The 18,331-nt window shown below is 44.8% G+C and overlaps 1 protein-coding gene across 2 annotated transcripts in view; it reads right to left on the bottom strand.

Annotated features, from left to right (window-relative positions):
• Positions 1-551: 551 nt before the first annotated feature.
• CCDC69 (coiled-coil domain containing 69) overlaps positions 552-18,331 on the bottom strand; it is a 34,389-nt gene continuing 16,609 nt past the window's right edge. The window contains exons 3-9 of one of the 2 annotated variants that reach the window (XM_082622982.1): positions 15,203-15,309; positions 14,612-14,699; positions 5,002-5,075; positions 3,793-3,894; positions 3,185-3,304; positions 2,162-2,259; positions 552-1,187 (exon numbers count right to left, since the gene is read on the bottom strand). In XM_082622982.1, coding sequence (XP_082479108.1) covers positions 1,010-1,187; positions 2,162-2,259; positions 3,185-3,304; positions 3,793-3,894; positions 5,002-5,075; positions 14,612-14,699; positions 15,203-15,309 — 767 coding nt within the window. In that variant the 3' untranslated portion in view covers positions 552-1,009. The remainder of the gene's footprint in view (positions 1,188-2,161; positions 2,260-3,184; positions 3,305-3,792; positions 3,895-5,001; positions 5,076-14,611; positions 14,700-15,202; positions 15,310-18,331) is intronic. The other variant, XM_082622983.1, reaches the window with a different exon arrangement.

The following is an 18,331-nucleotide window of genomic DNA, read 5'->3' as shown; positions in this document are numbered from 1 at the left end:
CAGGGAGGCTGAGGGCCAGGATCCGTGGGCCTGGAGTCAGGGGTGGTAGAAGGAATTAAGTGGAGAGCAGGAATGAAAGACAGCACTGCTAAGGGTGGGGGGCAGTCAGAGCAAGGAGGAGGAAGACCAAGTCTCAGACATGACCTCCCAGAGCCTGGGGAGGAAGAAAAAGTACGATAAGGTGAAACCTGGATGACAGATGAGGCCCTAGTCCTGGCTCTGCGGGTCCCACTCCCCACCTTGGTTTCCTCCTCAGTACAGGGATGAGGTTCCAGCTCTGGCTGTCGAGGGTACTTAGATCCACTAGGTGGCCCCCGTGTCCTGATGGCACTGAGGCTGAGGGACCGGGAGTACCAGGCAGTGAGCCTTGCCCGGTCCAGGAGGAGCAGCTCTGCCGGTAACCCCTAGACTGACCGGATTCTGGGCCTGGGACCGGTGCCATGCCCAATTCACTGCCCAGTCGGCAGGGCCTCCAGTGCCCCCTCCCAGCCACTCACCCTCCCCAGTTTGATTCACAGCATGTGGCCCGTGTCCTCCCCTGCCCCCCCAGCCCCTAGTCTAAACTTCAGACGAGCCTAGAATGGGACACTAGGGCCGTCTGTTCAGTTCCCCCAACTGGTTCAGAGGCTGAGAAAAGGCTGGGGCGGGAGTGGGGCTTGGGTAGGGGGGTGGCTGCGGGAAGTGAGGACCAGGGGGTTGTCTCCTCTTGGTCAGATGACCAATGTGGCATGGCTGCCCCTGGGGAAAGCCTCAGAACTCCCCGATCTGAAGACAGAAGGGGAGGGAGGAAAGGGCTCCTTTTGCTTGTCCCCTGCGCCAACTTGAGGGGCCTCCGAAGCCTCGTGGGTGAGTCTACGTGGCCCAAGCCCCCAGGGCTCACTGGCCACACATCCTGGCTCCCCATCTCACTCCCACCCTTGTCCCCTCCTAGGGACAAGAGGCCCCTGCTGTTTTCTCTGCCAAGTCCTCGAGAGAAAGCTGTGACCACAGCATCCCGGCAGTCCAGGCGCTATGTGGCAAGGAAGGAGACCTCAGTCGGGGTGAGAGAGGCCAGCGGGAAGGCGGGGGAGGCGTCGGCCCCGAGGACCCGGTACAGTAGCTGCTCCTTCTCCTGCTGGAGCTGCCGGCGTAACTGCGACTCCTTCTCCAGGGCCTCTTGGGTGAGAAGCAGGTCCTCAGAGAGCTGCCTGTGGACACAGACAGAGCCCAGGGTTGCCTGTGGGGAACCACCCCTCGGGGTCTCCATCGACTGCAGCGACCAGCCCACTTCCCCAGGAAGCCTGCCTGGGGGCCCACCGCCCCGCCCCGTCTGCCTGTCCGCAAAAGGCCACTCAGTTTGTCTCCATCCTGGCTAAGTGGGCTCCATGGGAAAGCCCAATCCAGGAAGAAGGAACAGGAAGCTTAGGGTTCAAGAGGCCAAATGAATGAATGAATCAGTTGTAAGGGATCCGTAAATGAGAACTAAGATCATGTGTCAGATCAGATGTAATTTGTTGGTCTGTTGAAAAAAAAGCTTTTGACCAAGGAGTGTGGCCCTCAGACACCCCCCAAGCCCCACTCCCACCCCGGCCTTTTCTCAGCCTCTGAACCAGTTGGGGGAACTGAACAGACGGCCCTAGTGTCCCATTCTAGGCTTGTCTGAAGTTTAGCAGACAGCTCTGGGTTCAGATCTGCTCTACCACTGAGACGTGTAACTCTGGACAAGGTATTCACTCTTGGTGAATTTGTAAAATGGGAATGATAACAGGACTGGCTCTTAGAGTAATTACGAGGATTAGATGAGATGATGTGTAGTCAACAAATTACATCTGACACATGATCTTAGTTCTCATTTACGGATCCCTTACAACTGATTCATTCATTCATTTGGCCTCTTGAACCCTAAGCTTCCTGTTCCTTCTTCCTGGATTGGGCTTTCCCATGGAGCCCACTTAGCCAGGATGGAGACAAAGAGATATTAATCAGCCCTGTGACTTCTGTTTCCGGGCAGAGCCGGTCCTTTGGGATTTCCCTTTGCTGACCCCCAAGCAAAGAGGAGCCGCATTCCCCAGACAGGCCTGGGCCCACGTCAATCCATTCCCAGGGCCTCTTGGAGACTCTCCCAACTGGAAGTTCACAAAAAAAGCGGTGGGGATGGGAGGAGGGGGGTGGGAACAGCTACCTGGACACAGCCATCTGGTTGCGGCCTCGGGCGTGGAGGTCCTCGTTCTCCTGCTGCAGGGTGGTGATCTTCTCCTCCAACAGCAGGTTCTTTTCTCTCTGTGACAAATAAGAGCGAGCTCAGAAAGCCACCAACCTCACTCGACACAGTGTGTGCTGTCACCTCCCTCTTATCTGTGGTCACTGGAAACACTGATTTACCTGAGACCAAATGTCACATTCGTGAAGCAATAAGATTACTTGGAACAATACAGCTAAGGCATAAACACAGGACTGCCCACTTTTCAGTTTGCCACTTTGCCAGATGAGTATTAAAAAAAGAGGAGCGCCACTACTATTTAAAATCTCCATCAGTTCACAAGAGAAAGAGTATTTTGGTTCTCCAGAAGTCAGAAGTATCTAATGTATAAAAATGTAAGTGTATCTGTTATGCTATTGCACAGAAATGGTTGAAAAAATTTATAGGGAAGCTCTGAGATGGTCTGATTTAAAATTTAGGTTGTGCGCCACACAAGAGGACAGGGAACTTCTTCCAGGACAACGTAACATAATCCGTTTGGATTCAACCCTAGGTTCCCAAGGCCTCCCTTCTCCTGGAGACAAAGCCACCTGTGTCCCCAGTGCCCACCACTGCCCAGGCCTGTCCTTGCTGACGCTGGCTTTCCAAATCTGTCTGACTTTTTTTTTTTTTTCAGCCTTGACTTCTTCCTGAGCCCCTGCCCGACCTGTGACATCTGCCAGCCCCTCCTGATTAGCCCGGCTACCTGCCCAGTGTCACCCAAGTGACAGCGACATGAGCAGTCAAGAAAAGTATAGGACCTGGATGACAAGGAGGCACTGTTGGCCCGAGACCAGCCTCAGTGGCTCAAGGGCCAGCACAGGGGCAGGTCACAGCTGGTATGGACCAGGCTGGGCCCTCCTCAAAGTGCCTTCCCTCTGCACACCTGACAGAGGAAACGCCCAGAAAGCAGAAGCATGAGCTGCCCCCCACACCATCCCCCACCAGCCGCTGCCAGCCACGGACCACTGTCTCCATGAGGATGAGCCGCTTGTCTAGCTCGTGGATTCGCTCGTTCTTCATCTCGATGACAAAGTGTAAGCTCTCCAGCTCCTGCTCCCAGAACTGGCTGGGGCTCCCGTACTCCTAGACAGGAGCACAGAGCCATCTCAGCAGACCATCCGGCAGAGGGGGCAGCGGGGCACAGGCGACCTCCCTCCTACCCACTCTGCCCCCAGCTCTGACTTTCACAAGTCACCTCCCTCTCTTGGCCCATGGAAAGTGCTTAATGTGCTTTATCTTACTCTATTCAATAGTGCATGTTGTGCTCACACCATCACAGATGGGGAAACCGTGGTTCACAGAGGTCAAGTCGCTTGTGCTAAGTGGTAGGTTTGCTCTTTGCACCTAGTTCTGAGTCCAGAGCCTGAGCACTTGACCATCCCATATGCCTCTCTCTGTACCTTACCTGCCCCCTCAGTGACATGGGGACACTGTTTCTTCCAGACCCTTGTGAAGGTACGAGTGTCAGGTCTGAGCCCTGTCCTTGAAGAGGGACTGGCCTTTCCTGTTGCCTAGACCTGGACCTGCCTGGAGGTGGAAGAAGGAGAAGCTGCGGGTGAACTGCTGCCTACCTGGATGTACTGCTTGTAGTCTTGGCTCAGGATGGACTCCTCTACCCTCTTCATCTTGGCCTGGAAGGTCTCCAGCTCTGTGGTCAGTCTGTCCGTGGTCTCCTGGAGAAGGGAGTGGGATGGAGATGATGAAACCCTGGCCCATAAGGCTGGAGGTGGACTTCTCCACCCCACAGGGAGGGGTCAGTATTGGGTTCTTCAGTCTGTTGTTGCTCTGCCCAACAGTGCAGGCTCTAGCTACTTCAGCCACTGCTTGAAACACACAGCCCCACCTCTCCATACCCTTGGGGACGATGTCAGGGTATTCAAGGCCGGTGGTAGTCTGGCATTCAAAATACATGCAAACCAGGCTCAGTGTCCTTGCCCTTTCTCTTCTCTCATTGCTCCCTCTACACGCCTTCTCCTGCAGCCAACATCACATCACTCTTCCAGCTGCCAGGTTCATTCCTGTCTCCATACTGCTCCCCTGCCAAGGATTTCTTCCACCCGAACCTTGCCCATTGCCTTTAGGATAGTGCACCCCCTTACTGTGGCTCACAGACTCCCACCGTTTGGTCCTTGCCTCCCTCTCTGACCTCAGCTATCTCCCACTTATACTCTATACCCATTCATCTTGAACTTGTTTCAGTTCCACAGGTACTCTATATTTTTTCCCTTTCTTCCATGCCTTTAAACACTTTTTTTTCCCTACCTAAGGCACTCTTCCTACCCTTCTTCATCCCACCCTCAGACTCCAGCTTAGATCTCAATCCCTCTAGGAAATCCCTGACCAGCCAGATTGGGTCGGACACCTTCTTTCCTGCTTCCACAGGTCCCCATGCATCCACCCATCGCTCTAATCACACTGTGACACCAGGCCCATGAAGCCTCCAAGATGCTCCCAACGGTCCTTGAAAAACAGGCCAACCCTTATCTCAGACCAAGTCCTCCTCCTGAGCTAATATAATAGTGTGGTGGGGGCTTCCCTGGTGGCGCAGTGGTTGAGAGTCCGCCTGCCGATGCAGGGGACATGGGTTTGTGCCCTGGTCCGGGAAGATCCCGCATGCCGTGGAGTGGCTGGGCCCATGAGCCATGGCCGCTGAGCCTGTGCGTCCGGAGCCTGTGCTTCGCAGCGGGAGAGGCCACAACAGTGAGAGGCCCGCGTACCGCAAAAAAAAAAATAGTGTGGTGCCCACATCACAGAGACTGACATGGCCCAACCCGTCTCACCTGCAGGGCTGCCTTGGCCTCCTGGAAGGAGTGGGTAAGGGCTTCTTTATCCTGCTCATGGGAGGCCTGGAGGACTGGAGGGAAAGGAGACCACTGTGAGCTCAGATCCCTGACACTTCACCCTAAAGCTGTCCGGCAGGCCCCATGAGCTTCAGAGAGCCCAGGTGACCCCCTGGGATCATGGGGGCCAGGAGTCTGAGAATGCTTTTATTCCTCCTCCTATCTCATGGGCTTGGGGCTGTACCAGAACTATAGTAGATATTTAATAGAAGCTCATGGAAGGGGAAACAAATGAGATCCTGGGAAGAACTGTGAATCCTACCAGATTGTGAGTGCCACCCACACCTGGCTGAGGGGAAGATCCAAACATATGCGGCAGGCTGTTAATCTCAGGCCACATCATGCTGTGGAAAATGCACAGGGCCAATGTTCTATAAGTTGGGTTAGCCAAATCACAAAATCATCGACTCATTAGTTGTCAAACTATGGCACAAAACTACAGTAAGTACATTAGATTTGGGGCCAGGAAATCTACCTGGTCCTAATTCTTCTTTAAAACTGAGAAACCTGGAGATCACTTGAAATACCTAAAACTCCTGTTGACTCAATTGTGAAATGGGTCAAAATAAGCCTGGCCTAGTTGTCTCTAAGGGGTGAGAAAAGGACATGCAAGGGCTCTCCAGGCTGGGCAGTGCTGTGCAGAGCTGGACTTATCACTCTCCAAATTCACAGAGTTTACTTTTCATCCTGCCTCCTCTACAAAGTTCCTTTTGGAAAATTCCAACCTTGTCTTGGCTGAAAGAAGATAAGAGGGAAATGACTAGTCACTGGGTGGGATGGGAAATAGGACAGACAACAGGAAAGTGTAGTACAGCCAAAGGCCCAGGTATATAAGGGGCCTGTGTCACAGTGGGCAGTGACACAAGGAAAAGAATATTCAGTAACATAAATGTGATAGAGCTGTCAAAAATTGATAAGATCAGCTATGTAAAAACCACAGGCTTAATTTTTATAAATTATGGGCTTAATTAACTGGCCTATCAAGACAGGTTTGTTTCCAGGTAAAATGGAGGAAGCACACTCCATGCAGTCTACTGAATTTAGCTATAAAGGCAGGACAGAATGAATGGAACAACTATTTTCAGACTCTGAAAAGTAAATGGTAGCAGGCAGACTGGGCAAGAAGATCAGAATTCAAAGCACCACTCAACCAGTACATTTAATTTAAACAAGACCCGGAATCTGATGTATTCAAACATCCAAAATATCCAGAATGCAATACAAAACTGCTCAGCATACAAATCCAAAATTCCTCAGCTTGCACTTCTAAACACTCAGCATACAAAGAAGTGGGAAAATCTCAATTCTCCTGAGAAAAGACATTCAACAGATGCCAACAGTGAGGTGCCACAGATGTTGAAATTATTAAGGGACTTTAAGGAAGCCACTATACAAATGCTCTGAAATAAGGGTGAACACTTTTCAAAAGGATGGAAAACTAGAAAGTGTAACCCAACATTAAAACTAGGAGGGAATTTTAGAACAAAAAAATGAAGTAAAAAACTCACTTGGTAGGCTCAATAGAAGAACGGAAATGACATAAAAAAGAGCTAGTGAACTTTTGAAGATCAATAGAAATTACCCAATCTGAAAGAAAGTGAAAAAATATTGGAAAAAAATGGACAGAGCCTCAGGGACCCAAAAGATAATCCCAGGATATCTGACATTTGAGTCAAAGACTCAGAAAAGATGCAGCACAGAAAAACTATAGGAAGGAATGGTTGGATGCTTCCCAAATTTGGCAAAACATAATCCTACAGATTAAAGATGCTCACTGAACATCAAAGTAAACCCAACGAAATCCACACTCAGATGTATCATTTTTAAAAACTAATAACAATCAGCCATAAAAAGAAACGAAATTGAGTTATTTGTAGCAAGGTGAATGGACCTAGAGACTGTCATACAGACAGAGTGAAGTAAGTCAGAAAGAGAAGAACAAATACCGTATGCTAACACATGTATATGGAACCTGAAAAAAAAAAAAAAACGGTTATGAAGAACCTAGGGGCAGGAAAGAGGCAGATGTAGAGAATGGACTTGAGGAGGGGGAAGGGGAAGGTGGGACAAAGTGAGAGAGTGGCATGGACTTATATATACTACCAAATGTAAAATAGCTAGTGGGAAGCAGCCGCATAGCACAGGGAGATCAGCTCAGTACTTTGTGTCCACCTAGAGGGGTGGAATGGGGGGGTGGGAGGGAGATGCAAGAGGGAGGAGATACGGGGATGTATGTATATGTATAGCTGATTCACTTTGTTATAAAGCAGAAACTAACACACCATTGTAAAGCAATTATACTCCAATAAAGGTGTTAAAATAAAAACTAATAACAAAAAATCTGGAACAGAATCAAAGAAAAATGGTGCGTTACATGGAAGAAGTACGTTTGAATGAGTTGTGGATTTCTCATTAGAAAGCTTGGAGACTAGAAGGCATAAGAACATTTTAAAACTGCTGAAATAAAAGAACTGTAAATCAAGAATCCTATCTTCAGTAAAAATATCCTTCAGGAAAGAAGGTGAAATAAAGACATTCTAGATGAAGAAACACTAAAAATTCATCACCAATAGACCTGCTCTAAAAGAACTGCTCAAGGAAATTCTTTTTTTTTTTTTTTTTTTTTTGCCGTACGCGGGCCTCTCACTGTTGTGGCCTCTCCCGTTGTGGAGCGCAGGCTCCGGACGCGCAGGCTCAGTGGCCATGGTTCACGGGCCCAGCCACTCCGCGGCATGTGGGATCTTCCCAGACCGGGGCACAAACCCGTGTCCCCTGCATCGGCAGGCTGACTCTCAACCACTGCACCACCAGGGAAGCCAAAGGAAATTCTTTAAATAGAAGACAAATGGTACCAGAGGGCAACTTGAAACTTCAGGAATTTAGGAAGAACAACAGAACTGGTAAACACCTGGGTAAATGTAATAGACTCTTCTTTTTCCTTTGAGCTCTTTAAAATATGATGGTTAAAAGCAAAAATTATAATGTTGTCTGACGGGGTATTCAGTGTATGCAGATGTAATACATAAGAGTACAACAAAAAGGAGAGATGATAGACCTATATGATGATAAGGCTTGTACATTCCACTTGAACTGGTAAGATATTAATTCTAAGTAGACTGTTAATGCATATTGTAATTCTTAGTGCAATCACTAATACATACATACACATACACACATATATACATACACAAAGAGATATAGTAAAAGAGAATAGGTAAGTTAAAAAGGAATACTAAAAAATGTTCAGATACTACAAAAGAAAGCAGGGAAGGGAAAATAGAGGATAAAAAACAGAACAAACAGAAGACAAATACCAAAACGACAGACCTAAATTCAACCATATCAATAACAACATTAAACTGCCTAAACACTCCAAATAAAAGAAACCCCAACTATGTGCTATTGACATGATATAACACCTACTTTTTTTTGTTTGTTTTTGGCCGTGCTGTGATTTTGTTTGTTTTTGGCCGTGCTGTGAGGCTCACAGGATCTTAGTTCCCCGACTAGGGATCCAACCCATGCCCTTGGCAGTGAAAGCACAGAGTTGTAACCACTGGACCACCAGGGTCCCTACAAAACCTACGTTAAATATGTCATAGGTAGGTTAAAAGTAAGAGTGGAGGGGCTTCCCTGGTGGCGCAGTGGTTGAGAGTCCGCCTGCCGATGCAGGGGACATGGGTTCGTGCCCCGGTCCAGGAGGATCCCACATGCCGCGGAGTGGCTAGGCCCGTGAGCCATGGCCGCTGAGCCTGCATGTCCGGAGCCTGTGCTCCGCAACGGGAGAGGCCACAACAGTGAGAGGCCCGCGTACCGCAAGAAAAAAAAAAAAGAGTGGAAAAGCAACATTTAAGAATAAGGAAGATTCTTGGGACTTCCCTGGTGGTACAGTGGTTAAGAATCCGCCTCCCACTGCAGGGGATGCAGGTTCGATCCCTGGTCAGGGAACTAGATCCCACATGCATGCCGCAACTAAGGAGCCCGCGAGCTGCAACTAAGGAGCTGGTGAGCCGCAACTAAAGAGCCCTCCTGCTGCTACTAAGACCTGGCACAACCAAAAAATAAATAAATTAAATTAAAAAAAATAAGGAAGATTCTCAGGGATGAAGACGTACACTACATCATGATAAAGGGGTCCATTCTCCAGGAAGACATAACAAACCTTAAATATTTATACATGAACAGTCATTCTTCAAATTACATGAAGCAAAAACTGACAGAACTGAAAGGAGAAACAGACAAATACACAATTACAGTTGAAGACGTCAGCACTCCTCAGTATCCGATAGAAAAGGTAGACACAGTAAGAATATAAACTGAACAATACTGTCAATGACTTGTTTCAATTGATTCATTTATAAAATATTCAATACACATTCTTTCCAAGTACACATGAAACATTCACAAGATAGACCATATCCTGAATCATAAAACAAGCTGTAAAATATTATAAAAGAAATGAAATATAAACTGTGTTCTCTGACCATAATGGAATCAAACTGGAAATCAGTAACAAAAAGACAACTGGAAAATGTCCAAACACTTGGAAGGAAATACACTTCTAAATATTCAGTGAGCCAAAGAGGAAGTCTCAAGGTAATCTCCCTTGAATATATTTTGAACTGAACAAAAATAAAAATATAAAACATCAGTTTGTAGGATGCAGATAATGCAGTGCTGAGGGGGAAATTTATAGCACCAAATGCTTATGTTAGAAAAGGAGATAGGTCTCAAATCAATAAACTTCTAGTTTAAGAAACTAGAAAAAAAAGAGCTAACTAGATACAAAGCAAACAAGCAGGAGGAAGGAAATAAAAAGAGAGGTCAGTGAGATTGAAAATAGAAAAATAGGAAAAAGAAATCAATGGAACCGAAAGCTGATTCTTGGAAAGGATTAATAATATTGATAAACCTCAAGCAAGACTGACAGAGAAAAAAAATTAAATGCACAGATTACCAATTACAGAAACTTAAGAGGGGATAGCATTATAGATACAGAAGATATTTAAAACAATACTAAGGGACCACTATGAACAATTCCTATGCACATAAACTTGACAACTTAGATAAAGAGTACCAATTACTGAAAAACTACAATCTTCCAAAACTCATCCAAGAAAAAATACATAACCTGGACATTCCTTTAACTACTGAAGTTAAATCTGTACTTAAATACTTTCTGGAAAGGAAATGTCCAAGCCCATCTTTTCTTGTGTTTATTTGCTGTCTGTATATCCTCTTTGGTCAAGTATTTGTTTAAATCTTTAGGTTTCTCTGACAAATTCTACTGAATATTTAAAAATGATATAGTACCAACTCTACACAATCTCTTTTAGAGATAGAAGAGGAAGGAGCATTTCCCAACTCATTCCATGAGGCAAGCTTTACCCTGATACTAAAACCAGACAGATGGTACAAGAAAAAACTACAGACCAGTAGCCCTTATGAACATAGAAACAAACATCTTCAGTAAAGTATTAGCAAATCAAATTCAGCAATATATAAAAAGACCAAGTGGGGTTTTGTAACACAAGTCCAAAATTTGAAAACTCAAATCAATGCAATCTACCATGTTGACAGTATAAAGAAGAAAAATCACATGATTATATGGATCATAGACCTAAATGTAAAACTTAAAACCATATAACTTTTGGAAGAAAGCATAGAAGATCTTTGTTACCTAGAGTTCAGCAAAGAGTTCTTAGATATGACACCAAAAGCATAATTGATAAAAGAAAAAATAACTTTGGAATTTATCAAAGTTAAAGCTTTGCTTTGTGAAAGCCATTAAGAGAATGAAAAAGAAAAGAAAAGAAAACAAAACCAAAACACCCACACAGACTAGGAGGAAATATTTGCAAATACAGAGGACTTGTATCCAAAATATATAAAGATCTCTCAAAACTCTACAGTAAGAACAAACAAGCTAATTAAAATGGGCAAAGGATTTGAACAGACATTTTACCAAAGAGGTTATACAGACAGCAAATAAACACAAGAAGAGATGTTCAACATGATTAGTCATTACTGAAATGCAGATTACACCCACAGTGAGTCATCACTGCTTATTTATTAGAACAGCAAAAAATAAAAAGTATTGACAAGTGTTGGTGGAAAGGAACAGTGGAACTCATCCATCGCCGATGGGAATGTAAAAAGATGGCCCCTTAGGAAAGCAGTTTAGTCATTTCTCATAAAGCTGAACATACATTTATCATATCCATTCCACTCCTAGGTGTTTACCCAAGAAACTTAAGAACACACAGAGACCTGTACACAAATGTTTAGAAGAGCTCTATTCATAATTGCCTCAAGTTGGAAATGACCTGTCCCCCCTGGGACAAGGGGATGAGTGAACACTAGATCACAACTCAGCCATGAAAAAGAAGGTACTATTGATACACCCAGCCACTTGGATGACTCTCAAAGGCATCATGATGAGGGAAAGAGGACAATGTTAAAAATTATATTGTATTATTTTGTTTCTCTAACAGTCTCAAAAAGACAAAACCATAGTGGTGGAGAACAGATCCGTGGTTGTCAGGGGTTGGGGTGGGAGAGGATGTGAATACAAATGGGCAGTCTGAGAGAGTGTTTTGGGGGTGACGGAACTGTTCTATATTGGATTATGGTGATGGTTGTATGAATCTACACGTGTTAAAGTTTATGAAACTGTATATCAGAAAGTCAATTTTAATGTATAATAATTAAAAAATAAAGACAAAAATAGAAAATAAAAGACAACAAGGTTATCAAATGTGAATAACCACCTCTAGCCTCTCCCAGTTATACTTCCCCCATGCTGTTATTTTAGTCATTCATTTAATACGCACTTTGGCAGCACCTAATCGGTGCCAAGCAATTTAAAAGTAACTATGAAAGAATTCTGACTGATGGGAAGAACTCGAGACAGGCAGTCCCTTCCCCTCTGGGGTTTTTACAGTAGGAAAATTTTCTTATCAATATATTTACAATGCTAAAATTAATATCAAAGCAATGCTCTGCTTGGAGAAGAAAGTTGTTTTCCCATAATAGCCTTGAGAGGGAGGGAAGGAAGATTTTAGAGATACACATACTGAAAGGAGATTCAAGGTAGGTTTTAGAGATATACAAGTGAACTAAGGTCCAGTGACAGACCCAGTTTCACGGGGTGTATTAGTATTAAAATGCAACCCTTCAAATTCCCAGGGCAAGGGCTTCAATTCTATTTCAAAATTGCGTTAATGTTGCAATATGTTTCAAGATTCTTAAAATTGTTCAGACCTCTGTTCTAGTTATTCCATTTCTGGGAATCTAAGGATATAATGTAAAATGTGGGCATATCTTTACGCAAAACACGTTTAGTGCAGTGTTACTTACAATAGTTAAAACCTATATGTCTAGACTCACAGGAAATAAGGAGAACCACGTATGCAGTGGTCTAGATTTTACATTTTAGTAGCAGAAGAATTACTTGGAAACATGTTTGATACAATGTTAAATAAAAAGAACAAGATATAAATTTTTACATATAAAATAATCTTAACTGTGTTTTAAAAAAGATAAATAATTCTGGGGAAAGTCATACAAATACTGATGATTAAAGAAAAATTGGTATAACATTTTCAAGGTCAATTTCAATAGCATCAAAGACCTAGATAACCTTCCCCAAAGAAGCTATACAAATGGCCAACATGCACATGAAAAGGTGCTCAGCAAAATTAGTCATTAGGGAAATGCAAATCAAAACCATGATGAGATACCACTTTGTGATCACTAGGATGGCAATAATAATAATAGCAACAACAATGGAAACTAGCAAGTGTTGGCAAGGATGTGGTGCAGTTGGAACCTTTGTGCATTGACATTGGAACTGAAAAGTGGTGCAGCCGCTGTGGAAAACAGTTTGGTGGTTTCTCAAAAAGTTAAGCATAGAATTACCACGTGACCCAGCAGTTCTACTCCTAAGCGTACACCCAGGGGGAACTGAAAGCAGGTGTTCAAGTAGGTGCTTGTACTGGTGGCACTGGTTCATAGCCCAGGTATCTATCAACTGATGAATGGATAAGAGAGTGTGGGGTACCCAGGCAATGGAATATTATTCAGCCACAAAAAGGAATGGAGTAATTTTAAAAATGGAGGGAGAAAAAGGAATGGAGTGCAAATGCACACTGCGGCATGGATGAGCCTTGGAAGTGTTATGCTGGGTGAAGGAAGCCAGATGTAGGGGTTGTATGATTCCATTTACATGAGTGTCCGCAGTGGAAAAGCCATGAGACTCAGAGCAGATTGGTAGTTGCTGGGAGGTTGGAAGGGTGAGGGTGGGGTTTGGGAGTGACTGCTTAGTGGGTATGGGGTTTGCCTTTAGGATGAGAGAGTTCTGGAAGTGGACAGTGGTGATGGTTGCAGGGCACTGTGAATGGAGGAAATGTCACTAATGGTAAATCTTATGTGTATTTTACCAAAATAAAAGATATACGTACATAAACTTTGCCATACCAACCCTACTAGGATGTTATTCTAACGATAAAATCATGAGTGTGGCAAATATTTTACAAAATGAGGTTCGCTGTGTATCACTGCTATTATAAACAATGGCAAAAGTTTGAAGCTGCCGAAATGCCTAACCAAAGGGGCTCAGTTAAATGAGCAAGGGTACACACTGGAATGCTATGTAGTTACTAAAACTGTGCTACAGGAGTTTAATGACAAGATGTTAATACAGTTCAAAGTGAAAAAATCAATTTATCTCCTCCCCCCAAAGTGTGTGTATGTGCATAGATATATATTCTAGGTAAATACACACAAAAGAAGTAAAAGGGATCTATAAACAAAGGGGTAGCAGTGATTAGTTCTGGGTGGAATTATACACAATTTTAATTTTCTCAGTAATAAAATAATAAATACTAATAAATACTTGCTAAGTATCTTGTGAACTATCAGGGACTGTTCTAGATTCCTTCATCTATCTATCTATCTATCTATCTAACTATAAATTAAATTGTTTGATTCTCATAAAGACCCTATGAGCAAGGGTTAACTAACTTCTTCAAGGTTACACAGATGGTAAATGGTGAAGCTGGGATTCAAACCCAGAGACCATTTGCAGAGTCTGAGATCCAACCATTATGCTGTAAGATCTTTTTGTTTAATCCGTACATTCTAAATTTTCTATCATGAGCACATCACATGTAAAAGGAAAGAAAGTTACTTGAAAAAAATAATCAACCTAACCATAAAGTGTAAGAGCCGTCATCATTGTGGGGAAGGACAACAGATATTTTAAAATTCTCCTATTTGTCAAGGTTTTCCATATTTCCTGTAATGAATACGAATTGCTTTTAAAATGGAAAGGAAAAACACCTCTCAACTAAGGTAAAACAAAGGATGGGGTCAGATTTTACATGCCTGAAAGGACAAGCTGAAGGACCCTGCAAACTCTAGCCCTGAAGTGACCAACTGCTTATGGACCAGGGGTGAGAGGGAGGGGACAGTGGGAGTCCCGTTTGAACTCAGCAGGTGGAACAGAAGGAGTCCGTTCCACACCTTCCCAAGTGCATCTTGTCCTTACCTCTCAGGGCCTCCGCATGCTCTCCCTCCAGGACTCTTCGCTGTTCATTCAGTTTCTCTCCAAGCTCTAGTTCCCTCTCCTTCTCCACCTGGGGGCGGAGGGTCCAGAGCAGGATGAGATTGTGTAGGTTCAGGGCAGCCTCACCTATTCACTCACCGACACTGGAGCCTTTTGGAAGTTGGTGACCAGAGTCCTACCCGCTGATCTGAGTGATGGGAATGACATGTGCCCAGAGAGGGCACAAGGCCTCCAAGACACAGCAGGTGTGGCTGACTTTGCCCTCTTTAGGGCTTAGAAGGGGGCTCCCAGAGATTTACCAGGTGGAAAGGGATTTTGGAATCTTCTAATCCTGATGCCACTGAAGGCAGGAAGCCCTTTGTTATGTTAGTGTTTCCCCACCTTTTATTGCATAGAATGAATATAATGAATTATATGCCAGCAGTTACAAATATTTGTTCAACAGATAAAGGACTCTCTTCCTGGCAAAACAAGTAAGAGATACTTACACCAACAATAAAACCAAAAGATGCCTCACTCTGGGATTTAACATGGTTAGCAGAGCAGGAGGAAAAGAGAGGGGCTGGGACTTACCTTCTGTGCCCATTTCTTCTTGTCCTCTTCGTGTTGCTGGAGAATTCTGGTGATAGCCTTCTGGTACTGCTCATGCTCCTCAGATGCACAGAGATGGACAGTTGTGGCTATAGGTGAGGGAGGAAAAAAAAAAATCACAGAGCAGAGGTTGGGACCAGGCCCAGCAGAGAGGGTGTATGAGGCTCAAGCTAAGGGGTGGGGAACCTGTCTCCTCCTCAAGAATGGTCTCAGCTCGGGGATCAACCTCCAGAGGCAGCCCTTTAAATCTCCCTGGCTTTGGAGACCCTCCTTCATAAAGTGCAGGAGCCAGGGGTCTCATTTTGCCCCTGGGATCTATAGCAGAGCCGGTAACTCACGGGACACGTTCAGCCCATAAAGGTGCTATTTGCTCTACCCCAGGGGTCCCTAACCCCCCGGGATCTAATGCCCGATGATCTGAGACGGAGCTGATGTAATAATAATAGAAATAAAGTGCACAATGAAAGTAATGCGCTTGAGTCACCCCGAAACCATCCCCCCCGCCCCCGCCTCACGCCCCAGTCCTTGGGAAAATTGTCTTCCACGAAAACGGTCCCTGGTACCAAAAAGGTTGGGGACCGCTGCTCTACCTAATATCTAAATTAAAAACAAACAGTGGCTGATGCTTAATAACTAGGCAGATTTTACTTAATACGACAGATTTCCAACTTATCTTGAAGAAGCCAAAGAAGTGGCGGTGTGTGCCTTAGTGTCAAAGCAGGAGCTGGGCTGAGGGGCAGCTGCCTTCCCCTCCGTCCAGGATGTGGCTCTGCCCTTTGCCACTGTCCTTACCTCTCCTCACAGAGGACGCGTGTAAGGGGCCACTTGGTCACACACTTTACCTGCTGGGCCCTGTGTCTGAGTGTGTGACCCCCTCACCTTCAGCATCCCCCGAAGCGGGGGGCAGAGAGGCTGGTGTGAACAGTGAGGAGACGCAAACAGGAAGTCTACAGGGAAACCCTGAAACAGGCCTGGTGATGCCACTCTGAGTCCAACAGGCTCTGGGTCTCACCTAAGGCAGGGACCCACCCTCGCCTTAATTACCCAATACGTTAAATCAGGATAATGATAATACCTACCTCCTGGGGCTACTGAGATGATTAAGTCAGAAAACAATGGCGATAAAAATAACAACAGCAGGTCAACAATAAAGAACGCTTACCCTGCTCAGAAACATGCCCAGCTCTGTTCCAAGTATCTCACAGGTATTACTCACTGAATCCTCACAACCACCCAGAGTGGTGGGCACTATGATTATCCCCATGTCACAGATAAGGGAACTGAGGGAAAAAGAAATCATGTAACCTGTGCAAGATCACCCAGTTCACAATCGGGATAAAGGACTGTGAACCTACACAACTGGATTCCACAGCAAACATTCTGAGCTACCACCTTGTTCTACCAGCTTATGCATAAAAAGCAGTAATTGTACAATAGCCAACACATGGAAGCAACCTAAGTGTCCATCAACATATGAATGGATAAAGTAGATGCAGTATATACATGTAAAGGAGTATTACTCAGCCATAAAAAAGAATGAAATTCTGCCATTTGCAACAACATGGTTGGACCTAGAGAGTATTATGCTTAGTGCGCTAAGTCAGAGAAAGACCAATACTGTATGTTACCACTTATATGTAGAATCTAAAAAACACAACAAATGAATGAATTTTAAAAAGCACTAAGTGTAGTGCCAGGCATTTGGAGGTGCTCAATAAGTACTCTTCATTGTTCACTAACTGTTCTCTAAATATTCCTCGGTGCTCATGACAAGCATTGGAGGCTAATACTAGCATTGTTAGCAATATTATAAATGTAGTAGAGTAATAGGGACTTCCCTGGTGGCGCAGTGGTTAAGAATCCGCCTGCCAATGCAGGGGACACGGGTTCGATCCCTGGTCTGGGAAGATCCCACATGCCGCGGAGCAACTAAGCCCGTGTGCGCCACAACTACTGAGCCTGCACTCTAGAGCCTGCAAGCCACAACTACTGAGCCCACGTGCCACAACTACTGAAGCCCGCGAGCCTAGAGCCCGTGCTCTGAAACGAGAGGCCATTGCAATGAGAAGCCAGCTCACTGCAATGAAGAGTAGCCCCTGCTCACAGCAACTAGAGAAAGCCTGCGAGCAGCAACGAAGACCCAACGCAGCCATAGATAAATAAATAAATAAAAGGAAATGTAGTAGTAATATTACTACAGAACTTCATGGGCCAGGTTGGGTACAAGATATGACAAGAAATGTGAGGAAAGAGGCTGTGGTCAGTCCATCAGATAGGAAGTCTGGGCGGAGGCAGTGGTCATGATCAGCTCTCATAAATCTTTTGGCTCAGGGTCCCAAACGTTGGTCAGCAGTACCAGACTGGCCCCAACTGGGGAGAAGCTTATTCAAAAGATTTATCATCACTAACAATGCAGAGTCTTCAGCCCTGCTCCCAGAGATCCTTATTTAGTTGGTCTGTGGTGAGGCCCCTGAATCTGTACTTTTGAAAATCACACACCCCAGGTAATTCTTATGTACATTCAGATTGGAGAACCTCTGAATTCTGACCCAGGTGCTTATCTGGTACTTGAACTTCATCTACAATATCCCTGACAGCCTCCAGGTGGTAATGAAACACTTTCAGAGATGGAGAGCTCGTCCTATTATGAAGTATCTCTGATGATGTTAAACCAACAACCACACAAAACATCCTTTGAGATTGAACTGAATTCTGCCAGCCTGTTTCTGCTACATTGAGGCCCTAGTACTGAACTCTGGGTCACTGAACAAGCCTCATCTTTCTTCTCCATGAGGGCACTTCAGTCACTTGGAGAGAACTGTTGTGTTTTATCGTAACATCCTCTGTTTCTTTAACTGTTCCTTCAAGACATGGTTTCCAGATTCCTTACCAGCCTCATCTTTCTCCACTGTACTCTCCAATTTTTCTGGATTCCTCTGAAAATGTATTTTCCAGAAATAAACTCAGCACTCCAGGTGTGGTATCAATAGTCGGGAACAGGGAAGAACTATCACCTCCCTGATTTTAGACATGATACTCCTATTAATGTAACCTAAGTAAAATCTTGTGAGGTAATTAAATAGCCATATCATGTCTGTTGATTATAAAGTA

The sequence above is a fragment of the Mesoplodon mirus genome (genome assembly GCF_964341445.2).
Source record: "Mesoplodon mirus genome assembly, chromosome: 5".
In the NCBI taxonomy this organism is placed as follows: domain Eukaryota; kingdom Metazoa; phylum Chordata; class Mammalia; order Artiodactyla; family Ziphiidae; genus Mesoplodon; species Mesoplodon mirus.
The sequence above is the reverse complement of the archived record's forward strand: the minus strand, read 5'-3'. Positions and strand labels throughout refer to the sequence as shown.